Source organism: Spinacia oleracea, chromosome 2 (genome assembly GCF_020520425.1).
Source record: "Spinacia oleracea cultivar Varoflay chromosome 2, BTI_SOV_V1, whole genome shotgun sequence".
Lineage (NCBI taxonomy): Eukaryota > Viridiplantae > Streptophyta > Magnoliopsida > Caryophyllales > Amaranthaceae > Spinacia > Spinacia oleracea.
Genome location: NC_079488.1, coordinates 2,791,658 through 2,809,545, shown reverse-complemented (window position 1 = coordinate 2,809,545; position 17,888 = coordinate 2,791,658). Strand labels below are relative to the sequence as shown.

Sequence of the window (17,888 nt, the reverse complement as noted above, 5' to 3'; positions counted from 1 at the left end):
CCTTCACAAATCTGATTATCAGCTGAGGAATTCAAATTTGAAGAAGAAGAATCAATAGAATTTGATATTGAAGTAGAAAAATCAACCAATACTTGAGAATTTTCCATTAGAAAAAGTTCGTTTGTTCTTTTGTTCAACAAAAGATGTTATTTTCTTCTCCAAATTTAATAAAAAACGCACATTTTGTATTTAATGGCTGTCGTTTTGATACCAGTGCACCAAGAGCACGGTGCACGCCCCTGCACCATCAAATTTGCGCCCTCAAAGCCGAATAAGTAACTAATAAAAAAAATACTTATTTACGATAATGCTACTCGTGAATCAACGAAATTGTTTAGAAATATTATAAAAAAAACGAAATTGTTTAGAAATTTCTCAAGAGTACGGAGTAGTTCAAAACATATTTCCATGGTTTTTATGTTAATTTCTCAGACCTGTATCTATAATAATTAATAATATATTTCCCACTACTTCCAGCAATTCGGTATCTTCATCTTCAATTCCGAAAAATCACTCGTTATGGAAGAAGACAAGGCAGTGTTGAAGGCAGCAAGTGAGGGGAACATCTCCAAGTTGCAGGAATTGATGGAAGAAAATCCAATGTTACTTGACAATTATTTAACCCCCTTCAGTAAAACTCCACTCCATATTGCAGCCTTATCTGGGAAAGCAGAGTTCGCAAAGGAGCTGTTGAAGCACGCACCATGGTTGGTAAAACAGAAGAACAACCGTGAAAAGGGCCTCAATGCACTCCATATGGCTGCAGCTAAAGGTCATTTTGAACTTGTGAAGATGCTTTTAGATTTCGATGATGATAATGATAAGCTTTCTCTCATTGGTGATGCTCAAGGTTCAACACCCCTTCATTATGCTGCTTACTATGGAAGGGTTGATGTTGTGAGATTGTTGTTAACTACAAATCCAGAACTCGTTAATTCAATGGGTGAAACTCCTCTTCGAATCGCTGATAAATGCAAGCAGCGCGATGTGATTACTGTGTTTGATCAACAGGGGGTTGGATTTACCCAAGGAGATGCGGTTCAATTATTTCTTGCTTCTAAAACTCAGGTATTAATTAGATCCAAACCTCAATATAATCCTTCTAAAATGTTTAGATCTACTTTTTTTTTTCTTTTCAAATTTATACTCCGTACTCTTCTAAACTGTGATTAATTGCAAATTAGGCCCTTTAATTTTAATTATTTTTATTTTAAACAAATCATATTGTCCAAATCCAGACTTTACCAGCTAACTTAAGGCTCGTTCGGTATCACTTTTAGTTTTTAGTTTTTAGTTTTTTGTTTTTTTGGTTTGATAAGTCGTATGATTTAGATTGAATACATCATTATCATTACCCCATTCCCTCAAAAAGGCTCCCGCACGAAGCAGGGTAAGGGGGGTCGGGTTTCCAATGATTTAGATTGAATAATGAACTAAAAAATAATCTTACCTATAGTAATCACGTTGATTTTGAAAACAGACAACAAAATATGAGAAATTACTCTTTGTGGTTTTCATATTTTGGTTTTTAGTTTTGTGAAAAATATAGAAAACTAGAAACAAAAAATGATACTGAACGGGCCTTTAGGGGACAAATTCGATTATTAATGTAGGAGTAGGTAAGATTTTTGGCATGGAATGAAAGATCGAGCGGCTGAAACATGGGTGGTGGGATGAGTGATGAGAAGAGAGATCAGTGGAGATGGGAGAGTATGAGGAGAGAGAGAGAGAGAAAGGGGTCTTGTTTGAGTCGTGTCAATGAATGTTCTAATAAATATCAATCTTTTATAATTTTTAGGGAAAATCCTATTAGTTTTTTGGGTTCTACTACGAGGAGTTCACACCGTCTTCAGGGAGTGGACTAATCTTCCACGGGAGTTTTTATGGGTACCTTGATGGGCATCATCCCTCCCAGCTGAATTTTTTTCCATTATACCCAAGACTCGAACCTGAAACCTTGGTTAAGAAGCAAGAAATCCTATTTGTATACTTTTAATAATTAATAGCTTATATCAACAACACACTTCATATTAATTGACCTATCAATAGTACACTTAAACTAATAACTTCCTAACAACTCTTATTGATTCGATACTTAGCCCTAAACCCTTAATAGCTTAACTGCTGTTAATCATTAGAATTAGAAATTAAAATGGATATGCAGTTGATAGTTGATACTTTGAATTATAGTCTCGTAGGGGAACTTGACTAGTTGGGCACCCAAAAATGTTACACCCAAAAATGTTACACATGTGAGAAAATATACATATTTGTAAGCACAAGCAAACATACATAAGCCAGGTGAGCACACACGTTATGAACTAGGGGTCACGAATTTGAGTGCTCGTGGAGACATTGTGGGTAGTGGACTGGTGGTGGTTAGGGCATGTTCACCTAGGTCGGTTGGGGGTCGTAGGTTTCTCACCAAAAAATGAACAAGAAATAATGAATTCTAAGTATCCTTAGTTGGCAGTGCATTGTGGGAGTACTTCTTTTAGGCTCCGTTTGGTTTGCCGAAAACGTTTTCAATGAAAATTGATTTTTCAAGTAAAGACACATTCCAAGCTAGTTTTCCTTTGTTTGTTTCCAAACTACTTTTCCTTTGTTTGTTTCCTTACACGAAATTCATGGAGAAAAGGAAAATAAGAGTAGATGGGTGAGGATTGCTAGGAAGAGAGAAGAGAGAAAAGAGAAAAGCGAGGTAAGGAGAAAAAGTGGAAACAGGGTTTCCTTTCCTTTCAAATGAAAAATATCTTTCACCCTTTGGAGAGTTTTTTTCCACCCCTTGAAAGGGGGAAAATCATTTTCCAGTTTCTAGAAAAACGTTTTACACCAAACTAAAACACTCCCTTAATGAAAACCATGTAGGAACTATGACTAATAACAACAATAATTAGAACAAACTTATCTGTAACAATGTCGTGGCGTGACACCAATCACTGCCCTAAAGTCGAATTTTCCTCGCTAAGTACACGCGGACTCGTAGCAACCGACCCCAGGGATACACGACTCCAATCCTTCGGTGTACGATGAATAACTAGATTGAGAACACCCTTAAGCAATGCCCAGAACAATTGTGGTTTGTGGTTTTGTGTTTTCATTTCGGAGAAGATGAAGAGATTATTTTTTATGTATCTTTTCTGGAAGGGAAGGTGGAGTTTTATAGCCAAAATGGTCAAGCCAAAAGACGGAAACACAATCAATCAGTCTTTGATTGATTCCGTAACTGAAACAACAAATCGGGAAAATATCTTTGACGGAAATCGAATCGCCAAAGGAATCAATTAACCGTTACGTAAATCATGCAAAGATTACACGACCAAAAATAATGACAGTTAGTAAAAAAGGAGGCCCACCCGCCGCGAACGCACCCTCGCCCGAGCCTGGCCCGGCGCGTACGCGTGTGGTTACTAGTCTGACCCATGGTGTAAAAACTAGCCCGAGTTAACTCGTATCGCCCGAGTTTACAAGGTTTTGGAGGCTGGCGATACGAGATATCCCGAGTTGTAAAGGTGTTTTTAAAAACGGCGAGATCTCGGCCGGTTCAACCGATTCGAACGAATTTTTTCCGCGTTAAACGTTATTAAACCTCACATCTACTCGGTTTTCAGCCGAATTCCCCATGTTTTCGACAAAAAGAAAAGAAAAAGGGAAAGAAATGGAGAAACTCCACTGAAATATAGTAGAGAACTCCATTTTCAAATCTAAAACAAGAGAGAAAAGAGAAGGTAGACAAAGGAATTCATTTGTGTACGGTTTAGGGGAGGGGACTAGGGCAGGTAGTGAGTGGGGCTGACATGGGGCTTCTATTTCAAATTTCCAATTCCAATGCGACAACCGCGACACGGTCCGCGACTAACGCATCATTTCCGCAACCGAGACTCCGCGACCGATCCCGCGACCGTGACCGATACCGCATTTTTTATCTATGGTCTGACCTCTCTAATCTTCTAACAAATTTGACAGTAAAACAAAATACTACATCACATTTATTAATAGGAATGGCAGTAGTATACAAAACGCTATAGACTTTAAACCCATTCCTTGTGCTGATTCATGCACCATTATTTTACAAAGGCCCGGCGCGCGCACCCACGTGTGTTGTTACTAGTCTCACCTCTCTAGTTTTCTGACAAATCATTAAAGGGTAATGGTATATTTAAAGTAGGTAAAGAGTGGGGTTTTTTTTATCAATGTGGGACAAAAGAAATTTCCTTCTTTTGAAGCATAACATTGGAGGAAGAAACTCCAACAAATCATTGTAGAATCTTTGCCTTTTAGATTTTCTCCTAACCTATAGAAACTTACACGAGTATATAAAAAACAAACTCTCTCAATTTCAGCCTATACCAAAAGAACTTGAATTCTTGAAATCCCATGAATAAAACAAAGTAAAATTTGATGTTGAAAAGGTAAATATAGAGGAAAAGTACTCTTATCAACAACAAATGTTAGCCAGATTAGTCAACATATGTTTCGATGCAACAACAAGATGCTTCCCACTTTTAATAACCCATGCCAATTTCTCTTCAAAATCTGTCGGGGGTCTAACAAAATGTATCAACATGGAAAGAACCATCTTATGTTGTTATGGGGAATAGGTGAAGACATTCTGCCTAAATAGTGGGCACAAGTAATAAAGAGGGGAGTACATAATTTCTGAATTCTGACACAAGGTACTCATTAGATCTAACACAATTATTTTCCAGACTAATACCAATCCAGCCCATTGATTATCTTCATGCATAAGAATACTAGATTACCTAGTAGAAAAGATTGAAAAATCATCGTAACCTCCCTTTTTCTTTTAAACTCATCCCTATGCAATGTATAAAAAGGCTCGAGGCGCAACAAGGCGATTTGGAGTTCCCAGCGCCTTAGGCGCGCCTCGGTGCGCCTCATTGAAGTGAGGCGCCCTAATAAAAAGTACAAAAAAAAAAGTGAAAAAATGGTGTGTGCCTTTGTAGGTGCGCCTCAAAGTGCGCCTTTTTGCGCCTTAGGTGCGTCTCATCGAAATCGCCTCGCCTGGACAATAAAAGGCGCCGGCTCCAATCGCCTTGCGCCTTAGAGCAGACGCACCTTTTTATACACTGTCCCTATGTATAAATTTTAAACTCATTTCCCTTCTCGGGGGAACTCAAACAAAGTCGAATATTCAACGAAATCAACCCTTAATTGCATAAGCATTTCAATATAAAAATGAATGTATTTTTTCAATCTTATCCTTGCATTCGTTTCGGGATAATTCCCATTTCATTTAGACAATCTCATAATCAATCATTCATCACTGGGCAAATTATGAATACAAATAATATCAAAATACCAAATATGCCCTCTGTATAATCCCTGTATAATCCCCGTGAGATAGAAGAATCTCTTGGTAAGATCAAAGAAAGAGCTTTTTCTTCCTCAACAAAGAATTCTTCTAAAAATTCTGAACCTAATGTTTTTAAAAAGCGCGTAAAATACTTTTGTATTTACGAGACAAAGTTCTAGCAAAAGAAAGTCCAAGTGTATACTTTATTCGATACATTTTTTTTTCTTGAAGAGCCACTATAATAATGAGAAATTTTCTACATATACTTCCAAATCGATCCAGAATATCAGAATCTGATAAATCGGTCCAAACCGATTTACTAACAGGATACCCTAATACATTACAAAATTCGGCTTTAGCCAATGACCCAACCAAGGGAATAATTGGAACTATGGTATCGAACATCTTACTAATATTCTCTATTAGGAATGAATTTTCTAACATTTGACCCTGTATTACTACTGAAGAATTGAGTCACACCCTTGAAAGAAAACTCATAAAGTTTAGGGAATGGTTTGATAGTCGATTGATAGTCTTTTTGGTTGAGATCACAGAGAAAAATTACATTGTTCGAAATAGATAAGGTAATATATCCATTCATGCATCGGAAGAGATGTCGCTTTTGAAGCCAAAATTGATTTTCCTTGATACCTAACATAATATGGGAAAGGTTCTCCTGACTGGAAGATAACCCCAAAATCCTTAATAAAAACCTTTACTAGATATCTTAGCTTTCCGCAGAAATATATTCGTTCAACAAGGGCTCCAAAAGATATTGGTCGTAAATAAGAGGATTGGTTGCAGAGAAAAACAAAAAGGGATTCTTATTCACATACATGGAAACTATATAGGAATAAGAGTAATCTTTGATTCCTCTTTTTGAAAAAGGAAAGCAATTCCTCTAGAGTAATAAGACAATTCAAATTATGATACTCATAGAGAAAAAACCGTAATAAATACAAAGAAGAGGCGTCTTTCACTCAATAGCGAAGAGTTGAACCAAGATTTCGAGATGGGCGGGGTCTTGGGTATGGTAAAATGGTAAATATTGTATTGCCAAAATGTCTCATACTTGGTCTTCTTGAAATCTTTCTCTGAGCACCTTGCTGATAAGATGCTTAATGCCTGATTGTATTGGCGGACATTAAAGCACCCACTTCAGAAAACTGAGAATTATGACTGATGTAAAATAGAATTACACCTCTCCACTTGCTGTAAAATGTTTCTGATGCTTTGACACGGGTTAAGTCATGGAATAGGGAGTTTAAATTAGACAAGAGAATAATGTTTCTTCTTCTATTTTTTTGGTGAGAAGTTTCTTCTTATATGTGTCAATCAATAGGGCAAAAATTTGTAGGAAGTATTACTTCTGTTAGAGTTTTTCGTGATAGAAGTGTACTACTCCGTACATGTGCAGGCACCGGGAGTGTTTCAAGCATATTCTCAAAATTTAGGACAAAGTCGTGAAGAATGTGGGGCCGACATTCAGATGAACTCTCAAGTTGAGGCAAAATATGAAGAGAAGAAGATGGCGAAGGAGGCCATGCTCGTTGTTGGGGTACTTATAGCAACAGTGAGTTTTCAGGCACTGATGAGCCTTCCACAATCCATATGGGAGGACGGTCAGTTACGTGGGAAGTCCTCTATCTATTTCCTGGCTTGCAACACAGTAAGTTTTTTTGCTAGTTGCTTTGGCATCTATGTTTCTTTAAGAAAGGATCCAACCATGATACTTTTCTGGGTCTCATCTTCCCTTGTTTGGACTGCTGCAAGTTATGTTTGTGTTCTGATATCCGTGCTGAACAAGAAACATGTTGCTCATGATCTACTTATCACATCAATTGCGATGGCTGTACCTAATATGATCGTCAGCCTGATTGTTTATTCTGAATCAATAAAAAAAATTGTGAAGAAAATAAAAAGATATGCACAAGGATAAGGGTCAGTCAACAGTTCATACTTCATATGTTTTTGTTAATAAGTAATTAGTATCAAATTTACTTAGACATAAGATTATGTTTGTATTATAAATCTTGTGCAATTTCTTCAACAATGTGTTACTAACCCCAACATGGTAGATGAGTCTCGGATGATCCCAAACATATACGGCATGGAGTGATGTGGTAAAATTGTTAGAGCTTAGTTATTGTTGGCAGATTGATACCTTCATCAGTTCTTGTTATATTAGTGACAAGATATCTGAATTTTGTGGCACCAACATATCTAAAGTTTGCGGCAGCAAGAATCCTTCATAATTGATCCATAGGATTTGCTTGAGCGCCAGATTTTGTTCTATTAGAAGAATATATTATGCTGGTTGTATTCTTATTTTACGCATTTTATTTTAGGGATACATTTATATAAATAGAGATTTATAGGAGTACTACTTTGTATTATATTTACCACGTTATTTTTATTGTGTATGTTTTGCTTAGATTGTTTTCTAGTACTTTTCCTTACATAATGCTACTCGTATTTTACACTTGTTGTGTTTATCCGTCAAGTATAGCCATAATATCAATCATGATAAGAAAGTAAAGACCAAATGGGATAACCAACATAAGTTGGTGGAGTTGGTGGTGAACTCACCTTGTGACTTGGAGGTCACAAGTGTCGAGCCCCATCAACTGTGAAATGCTTGAAAGTGGCTCAAGCGAAAACCTTCGTAGCTGGGCTGATTATAATGATCATGATCAATCCTATCTTGTATATTTTCTTATAGCTGATAAAATTTGATTATGTAGTAGTCTCACACCTCATAGCAGAGCTTCTTTGCTAACGAAATCTTATTTTCAAAGATTCAGATACTTACAGAAAAATCAAGAGGCAAAGATCGACCTGAAAATGGATTACAAAGTGTGGCAGACAATGTTATTCCGTGTAACAATTCGTACAAATTCGCATCGTTAGAATAACTCTTACAACTGAGAAGGCAAAATTTTAAAAAGAGCTTCTCTCTAGGACACTATTATGCTAATACGCAAAATCAAGTTTTACAAATTACAGGAAAATCTGGATAATATTACACATCTCTAACAATGCATCAGCTACTTGGGTAGATGCGCGGATTCATTTCAGCAATGCAGTCATTCTGAACAGCAATAAGAAACCGGAAACGAGTAATGTGTTAATAATACAAGTTAGGAGGTTAGTGAATTGGATACCGTGGTTTGTTAAATTAACTCGTCTTCAGCGTAAAGATTATTTCCCGAAGAATCAAACAGATTCAGCAGCATCATTTACAACATGAGTGTCACCATTTTCTCTGCTAAGCTTAGACTTTTTTGGTGAAGAAAATGAAGCTTGTTGTTTTGAAGAAGCAGTTTTATTATTTGAATGCTGCTGCTCTGAATTGTGTAAGGTTAGATACGTGTAGACCGACATGCCGATCAAGGCGGTGATTGCTCCACAAATACTGGTTATTCCGGGATTTGACCCGAAAAGGAGGTACCCTCCTATGAGAATAACACACGTCTTGAATTGACCTAGAACAACATGCGTAATAGCAGATGTCGCCCTGCATAAACACATAATTAGGTGTAACTTACAGCTATCAACAACAGGTAAATGCACACGGCACAATGGATGCTATGGATCTTTCCAAGGTCATTAGATTTTAGAAAAAACAAGTGAACGATTCAGAGTTTTGCTAGAACTTTAGGCCTTGTTCTACACCTGATGTGGTCTGATTTTTCTAATTTCAGATATGGTTTGGTCTAGTTTGGTCTGATTTGATCTAGTTTTTGTGAGTGTTTTTTGTTTGGTCTGGTTTGGTCTGGTCTAGTTTCTGTGAGTGTTTTTTGTTTGGTCGATCTTGTTTGGTCTAGTTTCAGTTCATGTGTTTTGTGGTCTGATCTAGATTATGTGAGTGTTTTTTGTTTTTTCTAGTCTGGTCTTGATTTGGTCTGATTTTTCTGGTTTGGGTGAAGAGAACAAAGCCGTAACATTCCCTATACAAACATGGAAAAAATCAGAACAAGTTTTTTTTTTGGTATTTGATTGCAATCTAGCATTATTTTAGACATTGCTATGCACATAAATAACGACTTCAGTTCCATTCCGTGAACTATCAGGCTAAACAAAATGGTTCGTCAAGAGAATCTGCATAACTTTCCTAATTCATTCAAGTTCATGATCTGCTATCCTTCTTTTCTGTTCAAAAGAAACCTAATTAGAAATGGAGAGAGTACACAGATACTTACCCAAGCGCGAGAGCTCCTGACCACTGAAGCAAGAAGCCAAGAAGAGCGGACATAAAAATTGTAGACGTGTTTCTGACATCCCATTTAAAAGAAAGGACACCAGGTGGGTCTAGCCAAGGCATCATCGCTACCAAGAAGAACACCGTAATTGGTGTTGTTTTCCACATTAACCTGCCCATTTAAAAGGCTTTCATAAATCACAAGGATAAATATATACTCCCTCCGCTTCATAAAGATCTTTACATTTACTATTTGCACAAATATTAAGAGAAAAATAGAAAAGTTGGTTGAATATAATAAAATATGGAAAAAGTAGGAGAAATGTGTAAAAAGGTGGGTTGCTGTAAGAAAAAAATGATATTGTAAATATTGTGGGTAAAAAGGGTAAAGTAGTAAATTTTCATGTCAAAAAATAGAATAAAGCAAAGTGTAAAGAACATCATGAAACGGACTAAAACGGAAAGTGTAAAGATTATTTTGAAACGGAGGTAGTATATGACATCAATTGACAGACGAGACAAAAGAGTTTGACATACGCCAAAGCAGTCCAACTTTCTCGCTGCTGCATATTGGACCACATGATCTTATTCACAGCACTAGGAACTATCCAAGCTAAAGCTATACAAGCACCAAATAAGTGGAACTGTACATCAGTTACAGTAGCAACAGCAACACCGGCGGAGACTACAGTGAGACAAAGAACCTGGAAAAAGGGTCTCCCGTCAAAAAATAAAATCACAGAACACAGGAAAACAAGCATACAAAAGACCACACTGATAGTTGACATCATACAGGACAGATTATCGTGATTCATGTCAATTTAAGAATTGCACACTTATGGTCATAGATGAAATTGGGCCTTCAAACATCCTCCAAGTTGTGACTTGTGACGGATGATATTAAGAATTGCATAGTTGCCGGAAGAGAAATACAAAAGGTACATAAACACATCTTATGTTCTCCTTGTGTTTGCCATACTTTGAACTTAATTTTCAAAGATTATGTTGAAACTTTCCCTTAGAAGGATCTCACGTACAAGTCTGGTTTTAAATAACAAATAGTAAAAAAGATTAAAAAAAGCGAAGTTACTTGTTATTACTCTTAAAAGAAAACTCTACAAGAATGTTATTGATGGTAGCAAAGAAGAGGTTTGGTTCACATTGTTGTCTCTTGACGAGGTTACTATCTTGTGGATAAGTACTTGAAACCACAGTTGTTATAAGGGCTTATAAAGATTGAGTTCTTTGGTGGTTGAAAATATTCCCGATAATAATTTTTGGAATGAAGGTTAAGAAATTGTCAAAGTCACTTGTCCAATTTACAAATTACCGAAGTTTTTTGTGATGGGGATGGTCATAGGATGGGGAGATTTATGAAAGAATGGACAACATGTTTGGTGAAATAAAAGATATTATGACTGATAGCAAGTGTAGTCATAAGTTCCCTTGGAAACAATGCTTGTAACTAGATGGGATAAATTTACTATTCCTCTTCATTGTTTAGGCTTTACTCTATCACTTCGATTCTATGATCAAGTTAATCTTGAATCACCTGCTCCTAGGGGTTTTACTAGAAGAGCTCCAAATCTTGAAGGAGAGGTTATTAGGGGTTGCATTGAAGAATTTAGGAAAATAGCAGAAGATGTTGATGAAGAAAAAGGTGGTTATGAGATCAATTTGCTGAAAAGTTGAAAAAGGGGATTTATTCTATGGGACAAGCTCAAACCGTTGCTGCCACTGTGGAAGTTGTTGACTGGCGGCCGGTGTACGGTCACAGATTCCTGATTTGACGGAGGTGGCTAAAAAGGTGTTGGATCAACCGTTCAGTAGTTCATCCGTACTTATGGCTTAGCTCGCACTTTAGAGGAGCAGACTAGACCAGTTAGTTCATATTCAATCTAATTTTCGTCTTTTATCTCAGTTTTCTGATAACTATAAGAAGTCGAGAAAATGGGATATCGATCCCGAAAGCCGCTGTTTGGAGAAATTACCCTTAGTGCTTGAAGACATGACATGGGTTGATCTAAATCCTACTGTGAAGGTGAGAATCTGGCTCAAAGAGAAGAGACAGGGGATGCGAAGAGAAAGGGGAAAGAAAAACCGAGAAACTAAAATTCTAGAATTATTAATCTAAATCATGTATCATTTTTTTTAGTATTTTCTCGTTTTTGTTTGATTACAACGTTTTTAAAGGATGTATTGTGTTTCTTTTCAATCTAAATCAAGTAGTACTATGTAATAATATGGTAAGCAAGTTGCATATCTGCTGCAAGATTTCCTGAAAAACTATTTGTTTAAAAAAGAAAAAGTACTGACAAAGTGACAATACACAAATTCATACCAGCCGTCTGTCGAATTTTAGCATTTACAAAAATGATTATTTTACATAGCAGAAAGACTTGTCAAGGACAGTAAGTCTTCCTACGTTGCTGGTTGTGTCGATTTATTTCTTTTAGGTCTGCCCTTTAGAATAACTTTTACAGACCGTTTGGTAAGTTCGTAAATCGCTGGAATGGTAATGAATTTATGCGTAATTTGTAAGGAAATCACATGTTTATTACCATGGTAAAGGAACTACATCCTCAAACATGTGATTTTCTTCTAAAATTTCCATTACCACCTCTAAAATGGTCATGGATGGTAAATGAAAATTTATGAAGAAAAAGAGGTACAATACCATGCACATTGATACGAGATATTCTGCACAAAATTACATATAAAATCATTTCCATTACCACAATTTTCTACCATCTACCAAACAGGGCGTAGATGTCAAAAGCCTAAAGATCTACAATATTATGTCTCTTGGGAGTTATTATTAACTATTCAAAGGTAACACAAAATCAAACAATTTTAGGTTTCACCCGTCAACAACTTGCAAAATACTTCCTTTAGAAAACAATCCTTTTTAGTTGACACAATTCTATTATGGGAAAGTTTTATATGGTGAATTGTCACCTTTGCCCTCACTTTTAAAGAGGCGAAAGTGATGGTTGGTTCTTGTTGTTAAGGGGCACTTTTGTCCTTTATCTTTCTCTTTTACCTCTCCTTAATATGTGTGCCAAAATCAATTGTGTCATGTAAATAAGAACGGAGGAAGTACAACTTTCTCAAAGGAAACATGCCTTTCACACTACAACTACCCTTTCTAAAAAAACTCAATCAAGAGCCATTGATGACAAAGATTAACTACTTACCTTTTGAAAAGAGACCTTTTTCCGCAAGAGAATGAATTCTGCAACCACTATCGAGGGGGTCACCGCGATCTTAGCCATCTGATAAAATCCCACACTAAAAACACAAAGTTAGAAAGAATATGGGAGACAGGAAATAAGAGACTAAGCAAGCTTATTCGCGTGACTCACCTATTATACTTCAAACTGACATTAGCAAGACCGGTAGAGAGGGACATTACTAAACCAAGAGCAAACAAAGAAGAGAAACGGGCTGCTTTTGTGGGAGGCGCGGGGAGCATAGATAGAGAATTTAGAATAGCCATTAAAACCCAGCTTACTACATAGTGAATGAATGTGAGAAATATCGGATAATTGAAGCCAACTTTCCCAAGAACCTGAAATAATCCAAATAGCAAAAGATGGACAAAAGAGGTAATCAACAAAATGACTAACCAAAAATTGCTTACTTAAAAAAAATATGGGCATATTCTATGATGGGTCTACCAGTTTGTTCATCAAGATGATACCCACAGACACCACGAAATTGAAAGTGAGTGCCACCATAGGCCCACATAGGCGTTGCTGATAACGCCTCGCACCTTCTGAGGAACGTAACTCATTGAACAACGAAGACCGTATGTCTTCTAGTGCTTTACCTAGTAAGACACATATAAAGAAGGTAAGTGCACCTTCCGTAAGCCACACACAAGAAGCTAAATTTTAATGTGATAGAGGTAGAAGCAATAGTCAATCAAAGACATTCCACCTCATCAATTCATCATAGGACAAGATTATAGCCATTAACAACAGGTTAACATACTGTGAGTGAAACTATGCACTGATAAGGCGTATGGTCATTGGATCAATACTAATAAGGGTAAGATTTTCATAGAACTCCCTTATATTTAAGTGGATAATAAAGATATACTCTATTACTCCCTCCGTCCCTAAAAGATTGCCCCATTTCACTTTTTAAAACGTAAATATCTTTAGTTCTACACGAGTAAAAATTGTAAAAGTTGATATTCCAAAAATATATTGAAACGAATCTAACAAGACCTCGCATGACTATATTATTTCTTATAGGCTAATGAGAATTCATGGTCAAAGTTTTCAAAGTTTGACCCAATGGAGCAATCTTTCAGGGACGAGGGGAGTATTTCTTTACCTAGCAGACTCTTTAGCTATTGTTGTAGCTCATCATATGCATTCAATGCCCCTTATCATGACTCAAAGCAAGTACGCGGTGGAGTAGAAGACTTGAAACAACTACTGAAGCATTAAAATCTCAACATTCATAGGAAAGCTCCTTAATTCCGATCCCTAGTACTTCGTATAAATGATCTTAGCATCTTAATAACATCATGCTAGGATGAACCACAAGAAAGACCCAACATATATAATCAATGCTTAACATAATCAATAAACATCGAACTTGTAACGATCACTCCACTAATCACTAATCACTAATCATTAAAATCAGTGCAACATTGTCAATCTTCCATGAACATACTAATTAGAGCAATCATAAAAACACATTGCTTTACTGCTTTCACTTTGCATCCTTCAATCCCTTCCCTTTAATTAAAGCAATGACATAGACAATGACCCCAAAAATGATTCAAACGTTTATACTAATCCATACTTTTCAAACATCATAACCAACATATCCATTAAATTAAAAAGTGCTCAACTAAACTAACCAACAAAAATCTCTTTCCAATCAAGTTCAACAAAATGCACCAATATTATCCAAATCAAATTCAACAGAAGGCACCAATATTAAACAAAAAAACCATAAAATATTAACCCTTCCCAATCAAATTCAACAAAAAGCACCAATACTATCCAAATCAAGTTCAACAAAATGCACCAATATTTTCCAAATCAAATTAAAGAAAATGCACCAATATTAAACATAAATAATCATAAATATTAAATTATTAACCCTTTCCAATCAAATTCAACAAAAATGCACCAATATTCTCCAAATGAAATTCAGCAAATTAAATGCACCAATATTAAACAAAAATAACCATAAATATTAAGTTAATATTATAAACCCTTTCCAATTAAATTCAACCTAATGCACCAATATTAAACAAAAATAACCACAAAAAATAACCCTTTCCAATCAAATTCAACAAAATGCACCAATAACCAACAAAAATTATACCTTTTTCACCGGCATCACTGTCCTTGCGCTTGAGAATCTTCCTCACATTCTTACTAACAAACAAATTAAACATCTTCCTCCCCCAAAACCCACCAATAAAAATTCAATCTTTAGCCAAAAACCCTTCTAAAATCAACATTCAATCAAGAAAAATAAAACATAAATGGGGTTTTTTATTGGATTAATAAACAAAAGAAGACGAATTTGAATTCAAAGTGGGAAAGTAAGCAAGCAAAGAAGAAGGGGAATGAGTAGTACAGAAGTAGCAGAGGAGAGAGAGTGATAGAGAGAGAAGGGGAACACGGGTGTCACAGATAAACAGAGGAAAGTGGACAACATAAGTTTGTCTCATCAGAAACTAAGTGACGAAAGTGGGGCCCACCATTCTTGTTTCAGCGTAAAAGGGGCGGATAGATTGATGAATTGAAGTGATTGGAATTGAATTTGTACGCAAAACAAACAAGGCCAAATAGAGGTTGTGGAGGAGGATTGTAAGTTACACCCACCGACAGTTGGGGCTCATTCACAAAGATTTGCTTGTGGCCGTTGTGGGGTTGTTTATGTTATGTGTGTTTGTTTTAGAGGGGTTTATAATTCGGGCCGGGCTAGGCCGGGCTTCAAAAAATACTCTAAGTCCAAACCTATAATTTTGGTGCGGGTTTTTCATAAGAATAAATTCTTTGGACCAGGTTCGGACTTTTAAATGAGGCTGGCCAAGCCCGCACTTTTTCGGGGCGGGTTGGGCCAACGGGCTGGAGTCGCAAATTTTTTGCTATACTCGGATACCGCCAAAGCTGGCTGTACCCCCATTCAAAACGATGTCGTTTTGTGTTGTTTAAAATGAACATTAATATACTGGTACAAAAATGAACATTTACTATTTCGGAAATGAACATTTATTTATTTATTTGGAATGAACATTTACTATTTTGGAAATGAACATTTATTTATTTATTTATTTGGAAATAAACTACAAAAATGAACATTTGCTATTTCGGAAATGAACATTTATTTATTTATTTGGAATGAACATTTACTGTTTTGGAAATGAATATTTATTTATTTATTTGGAAATAAACAATATAGGCGCTTGTAAAAACATAAAAGACCAATGAAGTGAACAATTTCATTATGAACATTAACCATATATTTATTGTGAACAAACAAATTACAAGAAAGAACACATAATTCAACAAAAAAGAACAAACAATATAAAAAGAACATAAAATTCCAGAAAAAAAAAGAATAAACAATACAGCAATTATGAACAATTTTATGATGAATTTTAAAGCCAACATGAAAGAACAAACAATACAACAAGAAAGAATAAACAATAAAGCAGCTATTTATTGTGAACAAACAAATAAACAAGAAAGAACACATAATTCAACAAAAAAGAACAAACAATATAAAAAAGAACATAAAATTCCAGAAAAAAGAACAACCAATACAACAATTATGAACAATTTTATGATGAATTTTAAAGCCAACATGAAAGAACAAACAATACAACAATAAGTTTGATGAATGAATTTAAAAAACAACAAGAAAGAACAAACAGTACAACAAGAAAGAACAAACAATACAAAAAGAAAGAACAAACAATACAAAAAGAAAGAATAAAAGATTAATGAAGAGTTTAATTATGAACAATAACCGTATTATTATTATAAACAAACAAATAAACAAGAAAGGACAAACAATATAAAAAAGAACATAAAATTCCAGAAGAAAGAACAAAAAATACAACAATTATGAAAATTTGATGATGAATTTAAAAAACAACATGAAAGAACAAGCAATACAACAAGAAAGAACAAACAGTACAATAAGAAAGAACAAACAGTACAATAAAAAAGAACAAAGAGTCGACAAGAATGAACAAATAATATGAGCGCGTCATTTTTGGGGATACAGCCAGAGCTGGTTGTACCTGTGTACAGCAGTTAGCTATTGGGCTGGAGTATAGTTGACCAGGTGTCCAGGTCTAGTGTGTTTGAACTGAGGTCGGGTCGGTCGGGCTTCAACAACAAAGCTTATGTCCAAACGTATACATTTGGTGTGGGTTTTTCGGGGCGAAATTGGTTTTTTCGGGTCGGGGTCCGACTTTTGTCTGAAAATGCCTGTATGAGGCTGCCCAAACATGCAATTTTTTTGGTCAGGACTGGCCAGCGGGCCGAGCTATAGTTGATCAGGTCTAGTGTGTTTGAACTGATATCGGCTAGGCTTTGTGGAGTTTAAATTGACAATTACTTTGTTTTGGATTGGTTTTATATACTCGATTATAATGACTCTGATACCATGTACGAATATATGGAACTAATTGAAGTTGTAAAGGATCTTGGGTAAAGGAGATGTAATTCAATACTTAGAACAATCATGTTAACTTATAACAAAATGAATTTTGGAGTTTTGTTGAGATCAATGAAATGCCACACAATGGAAAGTCGTATTATATTATTATTGTATGTCTTGAATGTAGATTAACTACATGATATCTTTTACGGGATCATATACATAATGGAGTATTAGTAATCGATTGGTTGATCACGTGAAATAACTTTTTTTTCCAACATATAAGCATGCATCTCTTGTGGAAGAAAATATGGTGTTTGGTAGAGCATGAGAATGAAGTTATACTCACCTCAGGGAACCTTAGATAAACAACTTTCACCATTTTCCCTATAAAGTGTAACTTTTTATGTTTTTGCAAACCACAATACTGGAAGTTATGTTTTTCATGATTTTTCATGTCAACCAAATTTGATAATATAAATGATTTTGAGTGCAGTTTGATTATTTAGGAAGGAAGTACAACTATTCAACTAATCAAAATTTACTCTTTATAGTATGTCAACTAGTTTTTGGGCCCAGGCGATGCCCCGGGTTACTACATTAACAACATTCACATTTAATTATATATATATTTTGCAATGATAACATGAAACATGTAATAGCTTAGTGGTAAAAGCTCTATTGTTTAAACTCAAGGTCAGTGGTTCAAACCTTACGCTAATC

The 17,888-nt window shown here is 35.6% G+C and overlaps 2 protein-coding genes across 3 annotated transcripts; one reads left to right on the top strand and one right to left on the bottom strand.

The window, feature by feature from the left end:
* Positions 1-363: 363 nt before the first annotated feature.
* LOC110805110 (ankyrin repeat-containing protein NPR4-like) lies at positions 364-7,751 on the top strand. The gene is made up of 2 exons (XM_022010729.2): positions 364-1,068; positions 6,735-7,751. The coding sequence occupies exons 1-2, from the start codon at positions 520-522 to the stop codon at positions 7,254-7,256; spliced, it is 1,071 nt and encodes a 356-aa protein (XP_021866421.2). The 5' UTR covers positions 364-519; the 3' UTR covers positions 7,257-7,751.
* Positions 7,752-8,125: 374 nt separating this feature from the next.
* LOC110805109 (nucleotide-sugar uncharacterized transporter 2) lies at positions 8,126-15,660 on the bottom strand. Of its 2 annotated transcripts, XM_022010726.2 has the most exons (7): positions 14,871-15,648; positions 13,199-13,350; positions 12,884-13,089; positions 12,716-12,809; positions 10,056-10,222; positions 9,520-9,690; positions 8,126-8,834 (listed from the first exon to the last, which is right to left on the bottom strand). In XM_022010726.2, exons 1-7 carry the CDS (start codon positions 14,941-14,943, stop codon positions 8,534-8,536), a joined length of 1,164 nt encoding a protein of 387 aa, XP_021866418.1. In that variant the 5' UTR covers positions 14,944-15,648; the 3' UTR covers positions 8,126-8,533. The 2 variants fall into 2 exon arrangements, with proteins under 2 accessions (XP_021866418.1, XP_056692362.1); XM_056836384.1 differs by lacking the exon at positions 13,199-13,350 and having other exon boundaries at positions 14,871-15,660.
* Positions 15,661-17,888: the final 2,228 nt, after the last annotated feature.

Bases quoted from the DNA above. Each gene is read 5' to 3' on its own strand.
- LOC110805109 (XM_022010726.2), bottom strand. From the start codon at position 14,943: ATGTTTAATTTGTTTGTTAGTAAGAATGTGAGGAAGATTCTCAAGCGC. The intron at 10,223-12,715 runs GTAAGTAGTTAA...CCCTTTTTCCAG, and splicing joins AAAAGGTCTCTTTTCAAAAG to GTTCTTTGTCTCACTGTAGT. The intron at 9,691-10,055 runs GTATGTCAAACT...TTAAATGGGCAG, and splicing joins GAAAGTTGGACTGCTTTGGC to GTTAATGTGGAAAACAACAC.
- LOC110805110 (XM_022010729.2), top strand. From the start codon at position 520: ATGGAAGAAGACAAGGCAGTGTTGAAGGCAGCAAGTGAGGGGAACATC. The intron at 1,069-6,734 runs GTATTAATTAGA...GTACATGTGCAG, and splicing joins TTCTTGCTTCTAAAACTCAG to GCACCGGGAGTGTTTCAAGC.